The sequence below is a fragment of the Cervus canadensis genome, chromosome 13 (assembly GCF_019320065.1).
Source record: "Cervus canadensis isolate Bull #8, Minnesota chromosome 13, ASM1932006v1, whole genome shotgun sequence".
Taxonomy (NCBI): Eukaryota; Metazoa; Chordata; class Mammalia; order Artiodactyla; family Cervidae; genus Cervus; species Cervus canadensis.
The window spans coordinates 24104101-24130533 of NC_057398.1; the positions used below are offsets into that span (position 1 = coordinate 24104101).

At 34.3% G+C, this 26433-nt stretch overlaps 2 protein-coding genes across 8 annotated transcripts in view; both read right to left on the reverse strand.

Moving 5' to 3' along the window:
* RABGAP1L (RAB GTPase activating protein 1 like) overlaps positions 1 to 26433 on the reverse strand; it is a 669536-nt gene that overhangs the window by 414035 nt on the left and 229068 nt on the right. The window contains exon 14 of one of the 7 annotated variants that reach the window (XM_043484710.1): positions 9711 to 12298. The exons of 5 other annotated variants lie outside the window; for them this stretch is intronic. In XM_043484710.1, the coding sequence (XP_043340645.1) occupies positions 12281 to 12298 (18 nt within the window). In that variant the 3' untranslated portion in view covers positions 9711 to 12280. Of the gene's footprint in view, positions 1 to 9710; positions 12299 to 12680; positions 12840 to 26433 lie in introns of those variants that run through there. One more of the 7 variants, XM_043484706.1, reaches the window with a different exon arrangement.
* GPR52 (G protein-coupled receptor 52) lies at positions 9711 to 12617 on the reverse strand. The gene has a single exon (XM_043484715.1). The coding sequence runs from the start codon at positions 12615 to 12617 to the stop codon at positions 11532 to 11534; it is 1086 nt and encodes a 361-aa protein (XP_043340650.1). The 3' UTR covers positions 9711 to 11531.

The window sequence follows — 26433 nt, forward strand, 5'->3', positions numbered from 1 at the left end:
ACACAGGCCTCTAAAGTGTCTGCTTGAGAAAAGATCCTCCCCCACAGCTATAACAGAGGCATAAGAAGACAAGAGGGAAAATGTTCTAAGTCTTTCTCAAACTCTATTAATAGAGGTGGCTGTATAACACACACAACATGCTTCCCACCAAAAATAAAAATTAAAAAATAAAGGAAGAATTTGAGTACCATGGTTTAAATGAGGCTCAGCAGACCCATCCCAGTTTTAAGAATTTTAGTGGTTTTTTTTTCGGTGCATGGAAGATAGACACCACAAAAAACACACTAAACAAAGCAATCTCTTTCAGGGGCTCAGAGGAGATAAAGTGAAAGTCAATTCTCTTAATTTACTTGTTAATGTACAATTGCTGCTGGAAGGTTTGTGGTGAAGGAGGTAAATTCGTTACTATCTGAACTACCAGGGAAGCCCTAAAGGTAGGCTGATAGTTGTTAGTGTGAAATAAACTGGCTCACTTCTTTTAAAAAATTTGGCACCATGTATAAATAATCATTTTAATAATATTCAGTATTTCTCTTTCTTAAAAATTGGAACAAAATAATACTAAATACTAAAGCTTATTTATAAAATGTTCATAAAGAGTATGCAATAACACAGAAAAATGCTAAAGATATAAATAACTACATTAAAAACCCTTTACATAGAAAAAATCCTGGTCAATGGTAGAAAATGATAGGGGGGAAGAAACAAATGAGTTTTTATATCTATGTGTTAATATTATGTAGAATTATGGGTGATTCACTCTCTTTTTTATCCTTTTAAATACTCCTTATATTTCCTGCTGGCTCAGACAGTAGAGTTTGCTTGCAATGCAGGAGACCCGGGTTCGATCCCTGGGTAAGGAAGATCCCCTGGAGAAAGAAATGGCAACCCATTCCAGTATTCTTGCCTGGGAAATCCCATGAACAGAAGGAAGAGCTTTCTGGGGTCGCAAAGAGTCGGACACAACTGAGAAACTAACACGCACATATTTCCTTAAGGAATAATACTTGTTTAAAGATTAAAAATAAACACTAAAATGAATTCTGACTGAGGATGAAAAAGGGGCAATTAGTTATGTGGAAGCAATGACAATCAGAAGAGGCAGACTATTATTCAACATAGTTTTGGAAGTCCCAGCAGGGAAATCAGAGAAGAAAAAGAAATCCAGATTTGAAAAGAAGAAATAAAACACTGTTTGCAGACAACATGATACTATACATAAGTAAGTAAGTAAAGTCGCTCAGTCGTGTCCGACTCTTTGCAACCCCATGGACTGTAGCCTACCAGGCTCCTCTGTCCATGGGATTCTCCAGGCAAGAGTACTGGAGTGGGTTGCCATTTCCTTCTCCAGGGGATCTTCCCGACCCAGGGATCGAACCTGGGTCTCCAGCATTGGAGACAGATGCTTTACCGTCTGAGCCACCAGGCAAGCCCACAGAAAACCCTAAAGATACCACCAGAAAACCAGCAGAGTTAATCAATGAAATCTGTAAAGTGGCAGGATATGAAATTAATATACAGAAATCCCTTGTATTCCTATACACTAGCAATGAAAAATCAGAAAGAAAAATTAAGGAAACAATCCAATTCACCACTGCAACAAAAAGAGTAAACTACCTAGGAATAAACTTATCTTAGGAGACAAAAGATCTGTATGTAGAAAACTATAAGACACTGATGAAAGAAATCAATTATGACACAAACAGATGGATACATATATTATGTTCTTGGATTTGAAGAATCAATATTGTGAAAATGACTATACTCCTCAAAGCAATCTACAGAGTCAATGTAATTCCTATCAAATTACCAATGGCATTTTTCACAGAACTAGAAGAAAAGTTTTACAATTTTTATGGAAACACAGAACACCCCAAATAGCCAAAGCAATCTTGAGAAATAAAAACAGAGCTGGAGGAATCAGACTCCCCAACTTCAGATTGTACTACAAAGCTACAATCATGAAAACAGTATGATACTGGCAGAAAAACAGAAATATAGATCAATGGAACAGGATAGAAAATCTAGAAATAAACCCAGGTACCTATGGTCAATTAATCCATGACAAATGCTGGAAAGACAGCCTCTTCAACAAATGGTGATGGCAAAACTGGATAGCTACATGTAAATAAGTGAAATTAGATCATTCTTTAACACCTGACACAAAAATAAGCTCAAAATGGATTAAAGACCTAAATGTGAGACTGGACACTAAAAACCTTTTAGAGGAAAACATAGGCAGAACACTCTCTGACATAAATCGCAGCAAGATACTATTCAATTTGTCTTCCAGAATAATGGAAATAAAAACAAAAATAAACAAATGGGACCTAATTAAACACAACACTTTTGTACTTTGTTGAACACTGAACATTTCCTTCCCTTTCACTTTAATAACTTCAAATATCCCAAGGTATCCTCTGAGACTAAAGTATCCAAGTGAGTGACTGAGTGAGTGAAGTTGCTGAGTCATGTCCGACTCTCTGCGACCCTGTGGACTGTAGCCTGCCAGGCTCCTCCATCCATGGGATTCTCCAGGCAAGAATACTGGAGTGGATTGCCATTTCCTTCTCCAGGAGATCTTCCACATAGCTAAATATTTAGGTCAATTCATCTTTAAAACTGGCAACCCACTCTAGTATCCTTGCCCGGGGAATTCAACGGACTGACAGCCTGGCGGGCTACAGTTCATGGGGTTTCAAGAGTTGGACATAACTTAGCAACTAAACTGCCATCTTTAAAATGCATCAAGTTCTCTAATTCTTCAATCTATTGCATTGCTCCTAAAATTGTTTTGCAATCTCTCCCTCAAATTCTAGAAATTAGATAGTCTGTCCCTTAGCTTGCATCCCACAATTCAATAAATTACTCTCTGGACTTAAAAAGCATCCAGGAGTATCTGCAGAACCACAATTTATGTCACATAAAACATAAACAAATATTTATTATCCTACTTTACTGATACAAAATGCAAACATATCTGGCTAATTCAGATTTCAATAATTTGAATTTTGCAATGACTCATCTTACAAATCTTTTTAATGGGTACCATAAGTTAAAAGATCAAAATTCTCACAAAAACCTTAAATGTTTAAAACAACAAACTTTTTCAAACAATTCAGTAAAATTCAGTTATATTCAGTTGATGCATACACTAGAAACTAAGGAAACAGTTCATCTAAGGACACTTACAAGGCAATCCTGTGTTAGCCTAATTAGAGTTCCTTTAATTTTTCTATAACCATATTATTTCACTCAAAGAAAACTGAATTATACATTAACAGGATTTTATGTAAAAATATCACTAATTCAGACTGCTCTCTCTGATTCCCTGAGTACAATTTTTTAGACTATACACAACATAGCACTTCATAAAGCACAGTAGCCAGAAATGTCAAGACCTTTTCTATCACTAGGTTTAGAAAAAACCATCCTATTATGACTTCAACAACACTGCAAATCCATTATAAAGAATATTCAGAACATAAAGTGCACAGCTATAACATGTTTACTTTTCAAAAGCATGTATGTGTGTGTGTGTGTGTGTGTACTAGTGTGTTTTTGACAATTCTTCATCATTAAGGGGAAGGGGCAACAGAGGACAAGATGGATGGATGGCATGACCAACTCAATGGACATGAGTTTGAAGAAACTCCAGGAGATACTGAAGTACAGGAAGTCTGACGTACTGCAGTCCATGGAGTCAAAAAGTTGGACATGATTTAGTGACTTAACAACATCATCATCCTTAAGGTTATAGTTTTTAAATACATAACTAACACTGCTCAATTCAGTCTATATATCTCTCAATAAATTCACCAGATGTTTTTAAACTGTTGTGTTTTTTAAAAGATAGGTAAATTTTATAACCCTCTATGGATAAGAAATTTCTTTAAGAAATTAGCACTGCTGAGAATACATCTCATTAAAATTTTCCATGACCTCAAAATCCCACCTTCAATATACAATTAAAACTTCATATGGAATTTTTCCTGTATTAACTAAGTCACTCCTCATTTTCTACTCAATGAAAAAGGGTCAGATCCCTCAACCACCAGCCATACATAAATATATTATTCAAGAACTTTATCACAGGCAAAGTCACTGCTGCACAAGATATATGGTCAGTAGTATCTTTGTTTGGTTATGTGATCTTGTGAGGAGGGTCACTTAAAAATCTTATCTCAGATTTCTACATGTAAAATGAGATAGGGTTTGCTCACAGAAGCTTTTAGAATACATTTAATTCATAATGCCAAGGGCATTATACATATTCAAAAGCATTTTAAGCTTTTTCAAAACTTAATGTGCAGTATTTTATAATAATTTCTTAACACATATAACAGAGAGGCAAGACTTGTCTCCAATCTCCTCAATGCACACACAATCATTTGAATATATCCCATATTAACATTCCCAAACTAAGACATCACTGGTAATCTCAACAAAGAATGTTACTTCAAATCCTAAGTTTTCTATTAAAAAACATGTGCACCTTTAACTATAGCAAAAGTAAACACTCTAAAATGACGGCAAAATGAAAACACAGGGATTTTTTTCTCAGTCTGTAAGAGGTGCTTCCCTGGTGGCTCAGTGGTAAAGAATCTGCCTGCCAATGTAGGAGACATGGGTTTTGATCCCTGGGTCAGGAAGATCCCCTGGAGAAGGTAATGGTAACCCACTCCAGTATTCTCACCTGGGATTCCCATGGACAGAGGAGTCTGGCAGGCTACAGTCCATAGGGTTGCAAAGGAGTCGAAGGTGATTTTTAAGCAGTATAACAAATACATATATAGCCACATGCACACACCTTTTTATCTTGTCCCATAAATAAATGCTACTGCAAGATATTCTAGACTTCAAAATCTATAAAAGTATATCAAGGTATAGCCCTCTAATAAATTTAAATTTTTTGTTCAATTTTAAGTATTAAATCACATATAGAAACTGAGAAAGTAGGGCTGAAAAATGATGCTGATGACTGAAATAACAGAAGCCATTACAAGATCCACTTAATAATAATACATTCTAAATATAAATCTTCAAAATGTACTTTTCCAGGGTTATCTCCAAGTAAATATACCTAAAAATCCAGTAATCTTTTGAGATCTTGGAGAGCAAGAAGTTAAATGCAATTTATTTGTAATTTTTCTTAAATTTTAAAATCTAATTTATGGCAAGAACATTTCACAAAAACCTAGATATACATTATACAGAAGTTGTTTTCTTACAAATAAGAAATTGTAATTTGCAATTGGCAAGGAATTCTAAAAACAGAATTTTGAAACTTTTCCTTGCCAAAATAATCACAAGAAAAATCCAAATACAGTTTAACTTGTTAAAAAATTAAAACAAGGACTTTAGAATTTTTTTAACCTATTGCTCACAAATTATCTTTTAATCTTGGCAAAATCTAGCATTTATAGTATCAATTTTACAAATATCATTTTTAATTACAAAACCTGTGGAGGAGTAAATGAAATAATTGTTATGAGGCTATTTATTATATAAAATGTATACTCTAAAAATACCTACTTTAAACTTCAGACTTTATTAGGAATATAAGTAAATGTTTTAAAATTGTATGTTACACAGAGTATATACATGAACACTTGCTTGTGTCAGGCATAACCTCAGACAAATGCACAGGTCTGCACTGCATTCAAAGATACATTTTGAATTTTAAAGAACAGACCATATAATACTTTGTACTTGATTTTTTTTATGCGTGGGACTTCCACTGAAAATAATGTCATCACTTTGAATTCATAGAGTATATTTGAGTAGTTTTAACCAGCATCAACATCATTTCCACTTACTTAAGTAGAAAACATAAAATAAAATTGGAGTCAGATTTCTAAACTCAAAAGAGAAACATGATTTATTTTGTATAAAGGAGCATTTGGGGAAATTTTAGAATTTAAGGAAATAATTCCATTCAATAAATTCTATCACTATGCACTGTTTCTTCCTGATACTTATCACTTGTATATTTTGAAATTTTACAACCTCCAAAATTAATCTGATCCCATTTATGATAGTGAAAATATTGATATCACATATGCCTTTCATGTTAAACACTCATCAGACATAACAATCTCCAGCTGAATTTATTACTATGATTTTCTTCACCTTAATAGCAAATCATACGTGAGAATAAAATAAAAGTTATCACTAAAAAGTTACAGATACGACTTTTGGGGGTGGGGACGCTAAAAACAGAATCTTGCCTATCTGTGAAATAGGCAGCTAACACATAAGCTGGACTCTACTTCCCTAATGCAAGGTCATCCTTCTGTTATTTAAAGATGTGAAAAATACATTTTAAAATGCATTAGTGGTACATTTTTAAAATATAATGCATTTAAAAAAACATGGTAGATAACAGAGATCCATTTTAGATTCAGCAAATAACACTTAAAAATGATTGTGCTGAAGCAAAATTATATCAAGAACATCTAATATCACAAACAGAAAGGCATCAAATGTCTCTGAAAATTTTACATGTACTAACAAATATTACACATGTCAGAAACTACATAAACTGTCTTTAAAAGAAAATTGTATTGAGACAAAATTAGCTAATGTTACTTGTAAAAATCAACAAAACTGTGAAACATCAAAATAGTTTTTAAACAGCACACTTAACAAGACTATTTTCCAATTATAAAAGAAGTAAAGGTTCACTATAAAAATTTTTAAACAGGATATTAATAAAGAAGGAAAACCTAATCACATCACTTTTAATATTTTAAAAGAATTATTTACACTATTAAACAAAGTTAAAATATTTTAAATTATAGAGCAAAACTAGCACTGGATAAAACTTACATTTATAAGAAACACTGAAAGAAGGATTATTTTTTCTCTTCAAATCATTTTTCCTCAATGTCCACATATTTGGTTGTTGATTATACAACTTTCTACACATCCTTCCTAATCTTAAAGTTTTACTCAGGGAAAGGAGCAACTATTGGACCCTATACATCAGAACAAAGCATCAACTCAGTAACAAAGGCTCCTGTGCACTGTGATGGTCCTTCCTGGACAGAAAGGATGCTATGCTCAGCACATTATACAAGCAAATTCCCCACATCTTAATTTCCTCTGTTTATCACACATTTATATCTTTTTCATATCTAATGATTACCTTCCAGGGTATGGAGAGACAGAGGAAAGTCATTTAAGGCAACGACTTAATTTCTAATTTTATATAATGAATGATATAAAGAGAGCAAATCTACTTATAATCTTTGTTTCTTCCAGGTAACATGTTTATGACAAAATACCTTAAATTCCATGTTAGTGTACGAGGAAAACTAAAATGCAAAGACAAATGGCAAGGTACTCGTCAACAATGCTTTCCTACTATTGCCAACCTGATGAAAGAAAAATGTTTAACTATGTTGTATTAAATATATAACTAATACAATTTTTGTATTTACTATGTTAAATAAAGTGCTAGTTGCTTAGTCGTGTCCAACTCTTCGCGACCCTATGGACTGTATCCCGCCAGGCTCCCTGTCAACAGAATTCTCCAGGCAACAATACTGCAGCAGGTTGCCATTTCCTTCTCCAGGAGATCTTCCAACCCAGGGATCAAACCCAGATCTCCCACATTGTAGGCAGATTCTTTACCAACTGAGCCACCAGGGATGGAGGTTAATCTCAGAGTCATCCTGTCTCATCCCATCGTCTGCTTGCTGGATATCTTTCATCTCCAATGGTGTCTTCATGAACAACTATTCCTGGGAAAAGAGCTTTCAGAAATTATGGAAGCTTTCTACATTTAAAAAAATCTGGTGGTTTAGTCGCTAAGTCATGTCCAACTCTTGCAACCCCAAAGACTGCAGCCTGCCAGGTTCCTCTGTCCATGGGATTCTCCAGGCAAAAAAACTGGAGTGGGTTGCCATTTCCTTCTCCAGGGGATCTTCCTGACCCAGGAATTGAACCTGGGTCTCCTGCACTGCAGGCAGATTCTTTACCACCTGAGCTATGAGGGAAGTCTGGGTTTAGGCCAAATCCAAGTTTAACAGATTTGGTAAAAAAAAAAAAAAAAAAAAAAAAAATGCCATCTTATATAACTCTAAATGGTTATAAAACTTCCTTATCAGAATCAGTAATCTTTAACTTGTGATAGCAATAAATATGGCAGCTACAAAGACAATAAAACAGCAGCTACCACAATTTGAACGATTTGTATGTGTCAGGAGCCATGCTGAATACAGAGACCGCTTTATCTCATTTAATCTTTAAATCCAGCCTACTAGGAAGGTACAAGTCTCTGGATCTTTCTGATCCAGATGAGAAAACTGAAAACTTGGAACATTTAGTATCTTACCTAGGGCTAAACAGCTTATGAGGGCCAGGGTTTCAGTCCAGACTTCACAAACTCATAGGTGACAAAGCCTTACGACACTATATAACTTTAGAAACAACTCCACAGATAATAGAACCTTTAGAAATAGACTACAGTATTATTGTTTGGCTGTGATCTATAACCAAATTGGATAATTACCACTGAATACAGTATAGTGGTAAGAATGATGGTTATGCTTTCTATTCTTAAAACATATTCATATTAAAAAGGCAGAATAGTTTCAAAATAAATGTTTTCTTATTACAAAACACATATTAAAAGGAAGGTAAGTGGCTTATCCTGACATTGCCCACAAAACATTAGAATAAGTGAAGAATCTAAACCAAGGACTTGCCTTCTAGAGGCTTTCCTTTCAGCCTATAACAAAGTTTTCCTTCTCTACCCTTTGTCTTAAAAAAAATCATTAAGAAATTTATAGAGACTTGGAAAAGGTATGCAATGAAAACTTAACAGAAAAAAAAAAAAAAAAGAAAACTTAACAGAAATGAACAAAAGGACTGTCAAGGGGGTGTCGTGCCCCAGGGTTTCAGTTAGATTAAAGACTAAACTGGTAAGTGTGGCCTTATCAGATTGCTACTTTAATAAAAGAGAGTTTTAAGATCAAGGAAAAAGATATCACAAGGAAAGAACTGAAGCAAAAATTTAGGTGAGGAAAAAAAAAAAAACCTCAAACAAGCTTTGCAGGGAAAAGGTAAAGACAGAGGTACAAGGTTTGAAGGCCTTATGGGGGAAAGGCAGGGTAGCAAAATGGTTACGTGAGTGTGGATGAACCTCTACCACTGACCGAGAGGCCGACCTTGGATAAATCACTTTTCTTTGGCTTCCCCATCTTTAGGATGGGAATAAAAACAGTACCTATCTCCAAGGGTTGCAGTGAGAATTCAAAGTTATCACATATGTAAAACTTCACAGTGCCTGGCATATAATTATTAACTAGCATGAGGAAAAGCAAAAAAAAAAAAAATGCCATAAACACAGCCTCAGGTATTTTGTACAGAGGATGTATGAAGTCTTTTCTAACTATACTTACATACCAAACTAAAGGAATCAACATCTGATTCCCAAATAACACACACAATGTTGAAGGTTCTATTTATATCAGTCAACTTGAAAGTTAGTATTACGTTTCCTCAAGCTTTATTTTCCTTAAACTGGTCTGAACTCAAAAGGCACATTTCAACTTATCCAAGATGTCACTGGCAAATGGAATGAGAATCAATGTAAACAACCCAAACCACAAAAATGTGAATAAATTTTTGATTTCCCAACAGTAACCTTATATTCTAAATGTTTTATTAAACTGAAGCAACTGAAGCAAAGTCTGATTTTGAATATGTAGAATACTGTTTTATTCTTTATTTTAAACCTTTCTTACATGTTTAAAAATATACATGGGTTCAGAACAACCTCAATAAAACAATGACATTTCTTTTACTAAAGGACCTCTTAAGTCAAACCACCAATGCGCAAACATGGTTGGCTTCTAATTTGAAGAGTCATAGGCACATTTCACTATATGCATTTCATAAAATAATCAAAAATGCTGAGAATACTCAGTAGTTTGATATAAATTTTAAAATGTCTGTCTGGCAGGAAACTTATGGTAAAAAAAAAAAAAAAAGGTAAGATTTAGATGTTTTAGCACTTACACCTGCTTCACTATTAATTTCCCAAATGCCATTTTGCTACATCTAAACCCCTGACAATTTATTACACAACTCCATATAGCACACAAAAAAATAAGTTAATTTAATCTCTGAATGGGAAAACAGATCATTACAAAAGAAAATATTGACAGTTCTTACCTGTATTTGATAATTAAGTATACTTTATTCTCATCATCACTAGGAATGCAGCTTGGTCTAATAGAAATATCTAATTAACAACTAACAAAAGTATTTTTCTCTTAAAAGAAGTTTTTATATATTTTTGTCCAATGTTGACGATTTAAGCAACACTGATCTATATAGTGTGCTAAGAAGACATTAGGCACAGATCACATAATGTAATTTACATGTTCTTTGTTGTAAAAAATATAGTATGTGCAAATGCATTATCATACAAATAATTAGTGGATCACAACAGTAAGCTCTGCAGACTTAACATAAAAAGGCTAATACTTTACTCTTTAAAAAAAAAAAGGTGGAACACACCAAGTAGCTTTAAGAGCAGTACCCCACTTCTGAGTGAGTCCTCTGCATTTGCATTGTGAATTATCTTAAAGAAAAACAAAGCTTAACTATAGGCCCCCCCAAAAAGGACACCACTTTGGGCACATGTATTATTTCAAAAGAAACCAAATAAAAATGTTTCCCAAAGCCATTAAAAAATACTTAACACAATATTTTAAACAATATATAGAATACTTTTTTAGAAGGAATAAGCCATTCAACATTATGACTTTTATATAATAGATTCTTTCATTAGCTAAGACACTTCTGGCTTAAGGTACCAAAGGATGCAGATAAAGAAAAATGGAAGAAAAATAATAGCAGGCTGTTAGAAAGGAGGAGGGAGCATACATTTACCCAGAAGAAACAAACAAAAAAAAACTGTTTCTTTTTCTTCACTGCAGAAATTTGTGCTACAGGTATAAAAACACAAGCAAAAGGGTTGTGTGGCAGGTAATAAAATACAATGCTTGCTATGTATCCTCCATGGAGGGACCTTTTAGGGATTGCAGATTAGTGAGTTTAGAAGTACACTTTGATGCAAAAGGTTATACTTTACCACATATATAATATGTAGCATTTTTCTATAAAGGGCAATTTATATAAGTAATTTCCAAAGACACAGGAGAGAGTGAGAGAGACAGAGAGAGAGAGAATGAGAGGCAGAGACAGAGGAGAGAGCCCAGTCAGAAAGACAGACAAGACGCCAGGGGCTTCGCTCATGCCCTGTGGAAGATCTGAGGTACTTTTCCATCCTCAGAGCTTCACTTTTCCTAGTACTGCATATTTATACTCACACACTACAATTATCTCATGAGATTACCCTCTATATATCTTTAGGTGTTTTAGAAACTTTTAGTCCCTTCCTCTCATAGTCAACTATTCAAGTAAATATTTCTCTAGTGGCAAATTTCCAGATGAAGCAAGAATACAATCCAAAACTACTGTCAGATTACATGTGATTTACTGTGGCGTTTTCTTCAGATGGAGCAGGAGTTAGCCCGTTTCCTAGGTTTGGGGTCTCGTGCTTCCTGATCCTTGACACACATACAAGACATACACATTGTCTCAGACAGTCTTCGGAGGCCTAGCCGGAAAACACTGTTGGAGAGGCTGTATATAACACAGTTACAAAAACTATTACTTATAGCCAGCCAGGTGGTTAGGAAGGACAGTGTTGGATTGTCCAAGACCCGGGAGCTTTCTAGAAGAAAGTAGATGATGTAAGGGAGCCACAGCATGTAAAACACACTGGTTATCCGAAACAAAACCATGGCGTAGCGACGATCAGGGCTATGCCCGGCCTCTCCGGAGGCAGCCGCCTCATGGCTCGGGAATCGGGCTCTCCGGTCATTTATCTCTTTGGTGTGCTGCCGGCAAATTTTGAAAATGTGGAAGTAAGTGAAGCAGACAACCAAGGCAGCAGGGGCATAAAGTAAACAAACAATAAAGCCGGTAAAATAGGCACTGGTGAGCCAAGAGGTGGCACACCATTCAAAAATGTCACCGTGGTAACCAGGTTTCCCCCAGCCAAAAAAGGAAGGCAAGAAAATTAGGCAAGAGTAGATCCAGATCAAAATGATGCAAATTCTCAGGCGACATGGGGTGACCAGTTGATTGTAGGACAGAGGCTTGGTGATGGCAAGATAGCGATCCACACTGATGCAGGCAAGACATGCCATAGAAACACTTTTCAGGACTGAGATGATATATCCAAAAACCTGGCAAGTCAGTGACTCGTGGATACCTGTGGAGTAGTGGAGAAGTGAGAGAGTAGGAACCAAGCAGCTAACTCCAACAAAAAGATCAGCATATGCCATTGTTTGAATGAAATAGCTGGTCGTATAGTGGTGTAACAGTGGAGCACAGTGAAAAACAAAGATGACCGTTAAATTCCCAGCAATGATGAGAAATGTCAGCAAGACAATGACAACTGTCTCGAAGATGCATACGTCCACCGCACTGTAGTGGCCAAATCCAAGTGGGCAGGAGTGACGTTCAGACACATTCAAAATGCCACTGCTCGTGTTCAGGATCTTCCATTCAGTCCACCTGGAATCATTCATGGCTTGGAATTAAAAGGACCTGCAGCCCTAGCTACAGCGAGCAGGTGCCCTGCCTAGCATCTGCTAAACTCTGCCCATGAGTGTCTCAGCATCAGCTTCGGCAGACAGTGGCAGTGCTTCTGTCACAGCTGAGCATCCCGGGGAGTTGTACTCAAGTCTCTTCATCAGCCTCGGTGCAGCAGTAACACACCTCAGCTTTGGGGGGGAAGGAAGAGGAATAAGCTAGAAAGGAGGTGAAAAACAGGTCACCAATTAGCTTCCTCCGGTGCTTTCAAATAACTTTTTGCAGACACAAGGCACTTCTAGAGAAAATGGACTTCTTAATAATACCTTGCACTATGAAAAATTAAATCTGTAAAAGGAAAAAAGCAATTGCCAAGGAAAGAAAAGCTCTTGTGGGCCATTAGTTCTCTTCAGAAAGGTAGTTTCTTAGGGATCAACTAGGAAGAACGAGGAGGGAAAAAAAAAGTCTTAAATAGTCTAAGGATTCCTGTTTCATCTGTCAGGAGAAATGGATTCAAATTTTAGAACTTAAATAATTAAAATCACAAATTTGGTTGGAAAGCTAAGAAAAAGTTCATTGGGCTAAATTGTGTCTTTGGGCTCAGTTCAGGGTTTGATGCTGGTGGGTCAACTTTATGATCCATTTCTCTTTCTTTTATCTCAAAAGCTAAGAATCCCCTTCTCCAACAAGATTAATTCTAAAAGATTCATCTCTATTGGGGCACAGAGGAGCAGAAGAGAGGTAACAGACTCCAGACTGCCCTATAACTCTCATGAGAGGAAAAAAAAAGCATATTTCCGATAAGGAAGATAATACACAATGGGTCAACACTGACAAAATAGAAAAACAAACTTCTAAAGTTTTAATTCTGCATGCATTTTTTAAGCATTCAGATGAAAACAGTTTTACTCCATTACAGTTAATGATGCTACCACCAGCACTGTAATTTACATCTTTTCCTTTTCAAAAGGAAAACAAAATCATTTTTGCTATTAAGTTCAGCATCAATAACTGAAAATAACCTTCATTATCTGATACGCCACCTTCCTTATAATGGACGATCATAAAATATACAGCTCAAAGTTATTTATCACCTTTGCAACCACACCTATCTCTCACAAATATATATAAATATATATAAAATCTAGACAATAGAAACTTTCCTATATGCTCTGAACTTCTGACTAGAAATGCTGTCATTATTTAAGTATTTCTAGTAGGCTTTATAGTCTATACTGCTGCATCTTTTCTGTTTTCATTAAATGATTAATACATTTAATCATTACTTCGACTAAATCTTTTCAAAGTAAAATATTACCTTGTCTGTTATATTTGCAGTTCTATAGCAGCCATATGTTAAGAAAATGTCTCTTCTATTTCTGTACTCTATTTTGAGCAAGTGCTCAATTAGTACAGGGGCCATTAGGTAGGTTATAAGATGTTCTTGTTTTAAAATACTTCTAAAGCATCGAGATGAGTTTAAATCCTAGAGTTTGAAATACTGAAAGAGTGGCAGGATAGAATCCATCCAAAAGGCTTCCAAGGTCATTCTGATATCAGGTTAGCATTTGTCAAAAGTCTTTTTTAAAGTACAGGCATTTCAGAGAGTCTCCTGTCAGTCTTTGTTATCATACCTTTTGAAGAAATAACGTGCATTAGAAATAAAAACATTTCCTTCAGGAACAATGCAGGAGCTTAATAGAAAGCATTCTTCTCAAAGTTATTTTCTTGTGCACCACCAGGTCATTCAGGGAAGTCTTTCTTCTTTCATAATAATATCCACAGGATATTCCTCCTTGTACACTCCTAGTCTCACTTAGCAGAAAATAGTTCTCTTGTTACAGGAATAAAACAATGCTTCTCACCTACATTCACTCTTATCAGCTGCCTGGCTGGGCTGCTTGATTCAGAAGTCCAATTTACTGTGATGCAGTTACCGAGATGCTGTCAGTATATTCTTCACAATCTCTCAGTATCACTTCCTGCACCTGAGCCGAAGCCCTGCTCCTCCTCCTCCTCACCCTGAGCTGATGCAGAAGAACTCACCATCAGAAAGGTGACTCGGTCCTCCTGCCCCAATCAACAGCACAGCCAATGGCCACTGCAGCTGAAACTGTCACTAGGTAACAGTTGCCAGGCACATGCAGGCTTATAGACTTAAACTCGGCAAGCTCCGATCAAGATTGACAAAAGAAGACAATGGAACTGACCGATCCTTATAACATATTAATGACATGTATGAATTTCTAGAGGTATTGTCCTTATAGCATGTGTAAAGATCGTTTTCTATGAGCAGGACAGGAAAAAGACCCCAGGATGCACCTTTAAACCCTGTAGAGAAACTACCACAAGGTACTATGACACTAAAAAGTCAGCAGTAATCTAATGCTCATTGGCAGAAAAAACTTATTAATTATTAAAAATCATCTAAGTCTTCATGAACTCAAGTGACAGAGCAACTATTTTTACTCTCTAAAATATATTATATTTTGATTAATAGAAGTTACTTTATAATCTCCCCAACCTCTGCCACACCCACACTAAACTGCTGAATCCGATGTATTTAACTGTACAAAGCACTGGAACTAATACCTCTATACTAAAATCTACTTGCTGGACTATTTAAGGTCAAATATGACCTCAGAAGAGTGGACATTAGAAATAAACAGAATGACTGCTTAGTTCACTTTTTATCCTAATAGAAAAAAGAATTAAAGAGTCAAAGAACTTATTCACATATTTCTTGAGCTATTCATACCCAAGTCAGAGAAAAGCTAATTTATAAGCTCATTTATATAATGGATGTTTAAAACCATTTCCACTTATTTTGACTTACTATAGACAAACATTCCCAATTTTAAAAATATTTCTTACAGGGTCAGCAACTTTCTTAAAAGTGATTTAGAATTAATTTATACATTATTTCAGAATTGAATCAGGAAATTTAAGATGAAAACAGATAACCAACATTTAGAGCATATTCTATGTGCCAAACATTATGCTATATGCTTTACATTTTTTCTCAGTAAAAATACTAAACCCATATGAAGTAGATACCCATCATTATCATCTTCCAAAGGAAGAGAGTGGGTACCTAGAGAAGGTAAGTATAATTTGCTTACTAACAGTCATGAAACTAGGAAGGAAACAGGTCAAAACTGTCATTCTTAAAACCATTTTGATGAACCCCTCCCTCATTCCCTCTGTTTTCCACTTAGAGCAGCTATTAAGAAAATGTCTAAGAACAATTATTTTCGGATTTCAAAAAATGATTTCTAAACCACAGGACCCTATTTTTTCCTTCATTTTTAACTATCAGGAAGACCATATCATTGCTAAAATCTTCATGAAGTTAGGTGAAATTAAGAAACCACATTTCTCATTATCAGAAAAATTTATAAGTTAGAATAACAATCTTAGAATGAGTACCATACTGATGTTTGAAAGTAAAATTTGCATATATTTTTAAATTATGAAAGTATGATGACACATTTACCAGAAACTTAGAAAAGACAGAAAAAAGTCACATACAGTTCTACTCTATATTACAACTAATTTTTAAGTAGATAAATTAATTTTTAATTGGCATTTCAATACCAAACTATCAAAAAGTAACAGAAAAAATTAAAAAGCAGAAGTATATAGTAGATCTGAAAAGCAGTATGAACCTATTCAACATAATTAAGATATATACAATTTTCACACAATAGCAAGGTAAAAAAGTTCCCATAGACTATAAACCAGAAGACACTGAAACATACGTAGGGACATAAAACAAGGTGCAAAAATTTCATGGTCTAAAGGTACTGCAATTATACAAAGTCTGTTCTCTTATCACTGTGGAATTATGTTAGAAACCAATATCAAAAGCTATTTGAAAATAACCCACATACTTTCAAGTGCAATGTGACATTTACCAAGAGAGATCGTTGACCTAGTCACTGAAAGCTTAAAGAAGGTTAAAAGACTGACAAAACACAGAGGGTGATTGCAGAGAAGGCATTTAAATGAGAAATTAATACAAAAGGCTAGAAAAGTTCTATTTTACAGGGAAGCATTTTGACTTTTAGGGACACATAAAAACATGAAAACAAACAAGATTCGACTTAACTAAAACTTTCTTTCACAATAATAATAAATATTCAAACTAAAAATTATAGATGATAAATATTAATGACTGTAGACAGGTCCTACATTCCACATAAAGAGTTAAATATGAAGGTTTCTGAAGAAAACACTAAGAATAAAATGCAACTAATTATTAAAGTGGCCTCATCTAAAAAAAATCTTTATACAATATTGTAAAGTAATTAGCCTCCAATTAAAATAAATAAATTTAAAAAAAAAGAAATTAAAAAAATAAATAAAACAAAGATTAGTTGCAAAAAATTCTCCCAAAGATTACCACAGATACTATTGATTTTATTGCTTTGTAATTTTCAAACTACTTACATTAACCTCATGCAATTTTATAGCAGGCAGGATTATAGGATTGTTTTTTCTCACTTTGTAGATGAGAAAACAGAAGGGAAGAAGATATGTGACTTACTTAAGCTTAAGCAACTTGTATGTGACAAATAAAGTCATGAAAATAGAAAAAAAATCTTTAAAATAATCATTTCAAAAGTATACACTATACATTATTTTTCAAGTTTTGAATCATAATATTTTTAAAAAATCAGAGAAACAACCAAAATGTCACTTACAGATATTCAAACACTAGATCACTTTGACCCATTTATTTCCAACAAATAATCACTGGTAGAGACTTAAGTCTAAGAAAAATATAAATAGTTCCTAGTTGTATATGCTGTCAAAGGTATATGATAATATGGGAGGGAGAGTTCAAGGAGCAATAGCTTTGACCCACCAAGCTTCCTTCTTTTCTTCTACCAACTTAAAAAAACAGCTTCAGGAGTTCTGACAAGGTAATTTTCTTCTTTCCTGAGACTGACGCTTACTACTAGTCCCTCACTTTCCTTTCCTTCTATTCTTTTTTTGTGAACTGATTATAAGAGAAACTAATTTATAAAGTGAAGCTCTAACAATAACAGCACTAATAGCATATATTTACACAGCTCATTGCATAAAGCACTCTGTTTTTATATTATGCATAATTCTCTTCATTTTAAGGGTCATTAGATGTTTTATTACTGCCATTCTTATTAGTCATTATCAACCACCCCCCTCTCCTTTCAACTTATGAACACTGGCTGGGAAATATCTAAGAGGAATCATCATTTGGGATTACTTCAGAATTACTTCTAACAGCTAAAAGTTAGAACTTCTTGAGATGATACATCACAGATGTTTAATTTTTCATTCATACCTTATATATGTTTTATATGTTCAACCTTTGCACATATAAAATTCAAATATGAATCAATATTTCATTAGACATCTAAGCAACTCAAGCAACTACTCAATAGGGGTTAAACAGCAAAAGAAGAGAGAACCATTAGCCACTGGTGGTAAACAGCATAAACAGTAGGCAATGATTATCAGGGAGAAATGCAAAACCAATACTGTGGGGGGTGGGGAACAGAAGATAATATAAAAAGTTTTTTAAGCTTATTTTTAAAAGATACAAAAAGGTGTATGGACTCAGAATTTACTCATTTCTTCAACTATTCCTCCCCACCTATTAACTTTTCTCCACCTCCACTGGCACTACCCTAAGCCAGCTAGCCATCATCGTGTGTGTAGACTACTACAGAGGCTTTCAATCTGGTCTTCCCATGTGGTCTGTGGTCTTTTCAAACCACTATGGGCAAAACAGACAGAATACTCTTTTCAAAATGCAAACTAGATGGTATCATGCTCAGTCATTTCATACTGCCCTTAGTATACAATTCTAACAGGTCCTACAAAATCTGATCTCTGTGTATCTATTCAATCTAACTTCTCTTTTCTATTATTTAGGATTAGCTAATTAGGCTCCTAGAGAAGGAAATGGCACCCACTCCAGTATTCTTCCCTGGAAAATCCTATAGACAGAGGAGCCTGGAGAGCCTCAGCCCACGGGGTCGCAAGAGTCAGACTCGACTTACTGATTAAACCACCACCACCACCACCAAACTGGCTCTACCTGCTCCCACTCCACCCTTTCCTCATCCCACACATATTTGCTATATTCCCTACTTGCCACAGGATATTTATACCTGCTGCTGATTATAACATTATTTTAGTTAATTCAGATGTATATATATATAATCCATCCCTCCTAATATATTCAAATTAAGGGCAGTATTATTCATTTATTTATTTATTAAAGTTGTTTAATCGAGTCCAACTCTTTGCAACCCCATGGACTATAGGGGCCTCTTTTCAAATCACTACAGTTTGAAAGCAACCATATACAGTCCATGGAATTCTCCAGGCCAGAATACTGGACGGGGTAGCCTATCCCTTCTCCAGCAGATCTTCCTGACCCAGGAATCAAACCAGGATCTCCTGCATTGCAGACTGATTCTTTACCAACTGAGCTACCAGGGAAGCCCATTATTCATCTATACCTCTACCTAAATCCAATTCAATATGCATACTTGACTGCCACTTTGAAAAATCCTATCTAAAAAAAAAAGAAAGAAAAAGAAAAATCCTATCTAACAAGAGATAATGATTATTATCATTTTAAGAATAAAAAAATGCTGCAAAATATAGTATAAATGTATTTTAAATGTACTATCAAATGTAGTATCAAAGCAACTTGGTCTAAGCACCAATAGAAAAAAAAAAAGAATATAAAGTGGGACATCTTAGAATCCACTGATTTTGTGACCCTTCAAGAGCAGAAAACAAGCTTATAAATTAACTTCATTTTATTATGAGGCAAGTTATTAGCTATTAAAAATATTAACAAATGTTAGTGGTACTACAGAAAAAAATTTCCTCAAACTGACAAAGATACTGTATGGGAAAGACCACGGCTAACATAATGCTTAATAGTGAGAGAGTAAATGCTTTCCTTTTAAAACTGGAAACAAGGCAAAGATGTCTGCTCTCACCACATCCATGCACAATATTCTGGAAGTCTCGGCCAGTACAACAGGCATGACAGATAGTTTAGTGATAAAGGAAAAGAAAGACATGACTGTACATGTAAGAAAGATCCCCAAAGATCCACCCCCAAAAGCCCATCAGAACTAATGAGTAAATTTTTTCAGAAACAATGTTAATATACAAAAATCACTGCATTTCTATACACTTGAAACAATAAATGAAATTTTAAAACAATAAGCTATTTACAACAGCATCAAAACACTGAAAATATGAATAAACTTAACAAAAGACATGTGTGTCCTCTACCCTAAAAAATACGAAATGTCACTGAAAAAAATTAAAAGGTCCTAAGTAAATGGAGAGATATATAATCTTTACAAATTAGAAGACTCAATATTGTTACAAATATTAATTTTTCTCAAACTGATCTACAGATGTATTGCTATTCCAATTCAAATCCAAGGAGGTTTTTGACAAACTAAGAAGTTGATTCTAAAATTTATATATAAACACAAAGGACCTAGGACAGCAAAAACAATCTAAGGGAAGGATTAGAAAAAATTTGGAAGACTGGCACAACCTGATTTCAAAACTTATTATAAAGCCACAATAATTAAGATTGGCATAAGGATAAGCAAACAGATGACTTAAAAGAACAGAGCCCAAAACTGCCCATACAATGAAGTTCTCCAACAGGAAAAACTTTGATGAAAGAAATCAGAACACGGCTGCTGAGGGGGGTGTTTGTGTGCGTGTTTACTGTGTATGTAAGTTATAGCTGAAGAGAATGATAAGATGATTACACTTGCTTTTTTTCAAGTGCTCCCATTTTGGTGCAAAGCCATCAAATTAGAGACCTAAATTACTTGAGTGCATTTTAAGGCATTGCCAGGAAATTGTATACATTGATGTTGAAAAAGAAAAACACCAGAATTCTCCAAAGCCATGTCCCATTAAGAATAAATAGGCTACTGAAATGTCTGAAAGAACAGAAACTGCTGGACAGAATAAGTACATTTAGCCCGTGTCTACCTTCACACTCTCTCAATCATTATACCTGACTCATTGCTCACTGTTTGTACTCACAGACACAACAGTCCAGATGCAAGTGAGACACTGAGTGACAAAAGGCTTCTCATTAAATGCCAGTTATACGACACTCTGAGACTGCTCTAGCTAGCTAGCATCTCAGACAGCTGGCTGAGAAAGCAAAACCTTTGAGACAATCCATTATTTGTATCAGTCACAAAGGAAAATGGACAAAAATGGACATGTTTAACTCAGTGGGGGAAACACTCAAATATATAATTAAAATCAAATTAATTGGTCAAAAGCAGTATGCAAGCAATAAAATAAAACCATGTACAGTATGATCTTCCCTCCCATTTCTCCAAGTTATGTTATTATTTTTAATAAACATCTATTTAGTTTGAAGACTGAGTTAGTGAAGAAAATATAGGCTTTAGAATGAGACAGAAGGGTTGGCACTGGCTACAGCACTTAATAACCATAAGGCCTTAGCTATGTCCTTTTCTTCATGTATCTCAGTTTCCATATGTAAAACTGAGATAATATTTAACTTTTTTAAAGTTGGTTATGAAAATTAGGAATTAAAAGTAAACCTGAAAAAGCACATAAGGGTAGTTCACTCCATTCTCACTGATGATGAAGTTAAACATATTCTTCACTATCAACAGGCTTTTTGTTTAGTCATTTCTCCCTAAGAAACCATGCCCACAGTAACCTGTTGAGATTACAGAATTAAAAACAATACTCTCACTTTTCTCTTGAGTTGCCATCTCTCTCACAGTCCTTTTAAAAAATATATTCTTAAAATATACATTAAATATACATTAAAATATAATATACATTAAAAATATATTCTTAATTATCCATTATCTGAACCTGACCACACATCTTAGAAAATTCATGTGATTAGCAACACGGTAATATAAAAATTACCAAACCCTGGTCCATAAAAATCTCAGTTACAAGGATCCTGCAATTCCCAGATAAATATATTTTTTTTAATTTTTAAAATTTTGTTTTACTTTATCCAATTTTACACTTAAATCTTTATAAGATGGATCACCCACTTCTCTGCCTTCTTACTAATAAATTGAGAATTCTGAACATAATTTAATGTTTGCCTAGTAGGCTGGGATCATCACTGTTAATGTCAATTAGAATACTATCTCATAACACAAATCAAAATTTGGATTCAATATACATGTATACTGAATCAAGAGAAACTTGTTTAATTTTTACAAGCAATTAGGTACCTATAAGAGAATACATAAATTGTATATATGCATCCTTATATCTTCTGATTCTATTTGCACAGAAAAGAATATATAGTTTCCTATATTTTTATATATAAATACAGCAGTATTCTTCCTCCTTCTTTTAACTTGCTATCTTCAATTTTCTAGAGGATTAAATATCAGAAACTAAACTTATAAGAATTTTTTCCTCCAACAATAAACAGAAGTACTGCTCTATGAATAAAGTGTCATAGCTCAGGTCTGCACTGTCAGTTATTTCCAGGTAAGTGAAGTGGTACCTATTTTAGTATGGCAATAGACATAATAAATACACTGAAACAACACAGGGAAAAAGGAAATTTCCAAGCTTTCTTACAACTTTCACATAAGAGCTATCAATCATTCATGTTCTTTTCTTACTTTATATAACAACAGATCTGGAAATTTAATTTTTATATCAATGAAATGCCATTAAGTATTAATATTATCTCTCAGAATGGGCTCAATACAGTCACTTCCCTTTAATTTTTGTACAATAAAGACACAGAAGGAAAAGTTAAACCTTAAAACATTTCCGGGGAAAGTCTGTTAAAATTATATGAAAATAGAACAGCACAATATCATTTTAAATTATGGGTTCACATTATAGGAAAGAAATGTTGATTCTAATTCATTTTTAATTGAAAGAGATTTCTCCCTTATAAAAGAAAATTGCTATTTTTTAAGATATCTTATTGTTATGGCAACTGAAGTGCTAAAAATAATAAAGAAATATCAAAGTTGTTATAGCAACTGGAATTTTAAAAAGCCATGAAGTATAAAATAATCAAACCTTTACTTGGCTTGAAATGCAACATCTATGACTCAGTCTTCAAAAGAAAATTTGAAGTACTCATGGTCTTGTCTTTACAAGTTATCTCTGGAGTCCAAATTAAACACACAACACACACAAACTCGCATAATAGTTGAAGTATTTCCTATATTCCTTACATTTCTCTCATTATTCTATACATATTAAACAATGTGGCTTTACTAACCATACAAGTTACCAAACTTCATGAACAGCAGAAAATGACTACTCAATAAATGTGTGTTGAATTGAATTCAACTATACAAGAGTTGGCACAAAACCTGGAGTTTCTGATTTTCTAACTCGTTTCTAACCTCAAGGCTTCACTGTTCTGTTCTAGAAAACACTAAAGGTGCAGGAAATTTCTACCCATTGCCAAAGTGCTTTGCCTAGATTCATCTAATTAGTTCAATTAATTTAAAAATTTATTGAAGTCCTATTGCATATTTGGTATTATGAAAAGTTCTAGGACTTTCTTTCATAGAGTTCACTGTATAGTACAGAAGAACTAAAACAGGTTGCCACCATTGAAATGTAAAGTGCAATGAAGGAACATAATGAAATTATCAAGAGAAAATTCATAAAGGTCCTCTAATCAGTGGTAAGATCCTCGAAGAATTTAAACCACGAGGTAACATAAATTTCTTGTTTGTTCTCAGCGAAGCTCAGATTAAGAAATTAAAACTATAGATTTATATGCTTAAATAAAGACACATCTTTACTTTCATAGCTTTGTATGTTCCTTTCTGATAACTAATGACCAAGATACAGGTAACAAATATAGTAACATTTGGTGCTAACACAGAACATCTCTCCAGCATTTATGGATGGAAGAGAACTGGCTGGGAACACACTTCTTGATTCCCGTGTTTTATTTGTATCCATCTGCATTTTAGTATTTTCACCTTAAAACCATCAGCTTATTTTTAAACAAGCAGTGATTTATCTTGTGAGCTACTGATAAAGATTTGAGAAGTTCAGACTTGGTTCAGTGGGAGATAGGAATATCTTAGACCTAGAAAGGGATTGTTGGTGTGACTGCTGATTAGCAAAGCCTCCTGTTACATATAATACACACACACACACACACACACACACACACACAAACATACATACACAAACATTTCCTTATCTACCTTACCCAGTAAAGAGAATAACTAGTGATGACTGGTACTATTTTGATCCTGAGGCCAATACAATTCTATTGCTTTCTATTAAAAATAAATGATATGATCCTTTATATGAATGATTTGTAATAACTTGCTTTATTCTGAATCCATGTTTATTAGTATCATCCAACAAAATCTTATTTTTATAATTTTTATGAAAAAAACACAAACAAAAACACCAGGAAAAAAACCTAAAGTCACAGAGTTGTATTAAGTGCTTAGATTGTATGTACAAAATAAATTATTCAACAGTTAATTTGATTTAAAAATGTAGTAATTTATATCCACGCAGTGCCTGTATCATGACTTGTATAACAGCTGTTTAGACTTCTATTCATTTATGCCAAATATATAGTGTCTATGTGTATGTATACATTATACATTTTATAAAATTTCTCAAACTGGAGTCTAATGAATCTTTGAGAGTTATCTTTTGGGTCCCATGAGTATTCAGTAATATCTTTTAATTTTCAGTTTTTACTTCCACAACAATCTTAAAGGCTTTACTAGAAGTAGATTCTGATAATCTGATGACTATCTCATAATGAAGTATTGTTATACAATACTGGTGCCAACAACTGTCAAAGTGTTTACCACTGTTTTGGAGCCCAGTAGTTCTTAATTTGTGCAGGCTAAGAAATCAGAACATATAAGAGGTTTAATATGTAAATGATATACCAAATAAAGGTTACATTGACCTAACACCACACTGTACAAGGAAGTTTTCCAGTGGGTCAGAAACGTGTGTTGGGAAAACTGAGTCATCTGAGGGCACATGGCCCCATAAGCATGCCAAACTCAAAGAAAATCTGTACTGTAACTGTCAAGATCACATGCACACTGTGACCAGCAGTTTAGTTTCAGGAAAATAACCTCATCTGTAACATTAAATTAATATTGTAAGTTTGCATTTTTATTGATTTTACAGATTGTTTCTGTTAGACTTATTATGGTCACCAGAAATAAAAGTATAAAGAGTTTAATTTTATATCACATATGATTCATACTGAGGTAATAATGAAATGATATTTATAGTCAACACTGGTAGAAGGGGACTGTTGAGGACTTCTCTACCCATGAAATGGAATGGCGTAGTCTTCAAAATGAATATGCTGGAAATACAATGTGATATATTCCCATCCCATACACTGTAGTGTCAGCTCCTAGACCTACACTATCATCTCATTTTTCTTTAAGCCTGGCACACAGTGCCTCAATCATATATACTCAGAACAAATTTGTTGAAAGGATAATATTTCTGTTGATCCAGAACTCCCCACCCCCAAAGATCTCAAAATGCTTTATCAACAGACATCACTGCTGACTTTATAAATATATTTTATGGCTTACTCAAGATCACATTAAAAATATGATGAAAGAGAAAAAATTCACAGAAAGGAGTGAAACGAAAACCCTCAGACCAGGGATGTATTAAGGTCATTAAGATTCTGTTGTAGGAACAAAAAATTATTTACGTGTCAATTTAATTCACCAACCAAAAAATAACCATCTTCTTCACTAGGTTATAAGCTCCTCTGAAAATATCTTTCACCACTGTTACTCTGAGCGGCAAGCACAGTGCCTGGCATATTACAGAAAGTGTTAATGGCTCAGTCGTGTCCGACTCTGCGACCCCATGGTCTGTACCCTGCCAGGCTCCTCTGTCCATGGGATTTCCCAGGCAGGAATATTCGAGTGGGTTGCCTTTTCCTTAGGTAATAGTATGTTCTAAATAAATCAAATTAAGTGATTTGCATTCCCCTCTTGCTAAATATCAACATAAAAATTATTTATAAGTGTGGATTCTAATCTAGCAGGTTGCAAAGAGTCCATGGAGTTGCAAAGAGTCGGACACAACTGAGCAACTATTTTTAATCTAGAACAAACAGCAGAATTCTCTTAAAATATCATAAATTATGGTAGCTTAAACTCATCCATATAAAGCTTTTCAAAAGAAAGCTAAAAACATTATACTGTCTCATCATCCTTGGGTCATGTTATGGGGGAACAAGCAAAACGAGAAATCAAACGAACTGACCTACATTTTCCAGCACAACTTTATTTTTCACCAGGCAGTTTCAAAGCTAAGTGGCTAAAGTGATTAGGTAGCATAGAGAACATCTCAGAATATTGAACCTCTGACAGAAATCACTTTTAAGAGACAAAAACTGAGAAAGGGAAGAATAAACCTATTACGCTGTTTTCAAGAAATGACTAAAAGATGAATAAATGTTGCTAAACTGGCAGAAGCTTATAAGAAAATGTCTCTATTGAGAAGGATTTGAGATCAAAGAAGAAAATGTGATTAAAAACTGAATTAGAAGATTGAAGTAGGGATCAGCAGGGTGGTTGGATAATTTGGGGCCCCCTAAGCAGCGACAAGCAACAATGTTTACAAACTCCTGTGTTGAGGGATAAGACTTTAAGTAAAATGAACGTCTATGTATTTATAGACATTCATTATACACACACACACCCACACACATATGCATGTATGTACTTATTTATATATTTTGTTGTTTGTTAC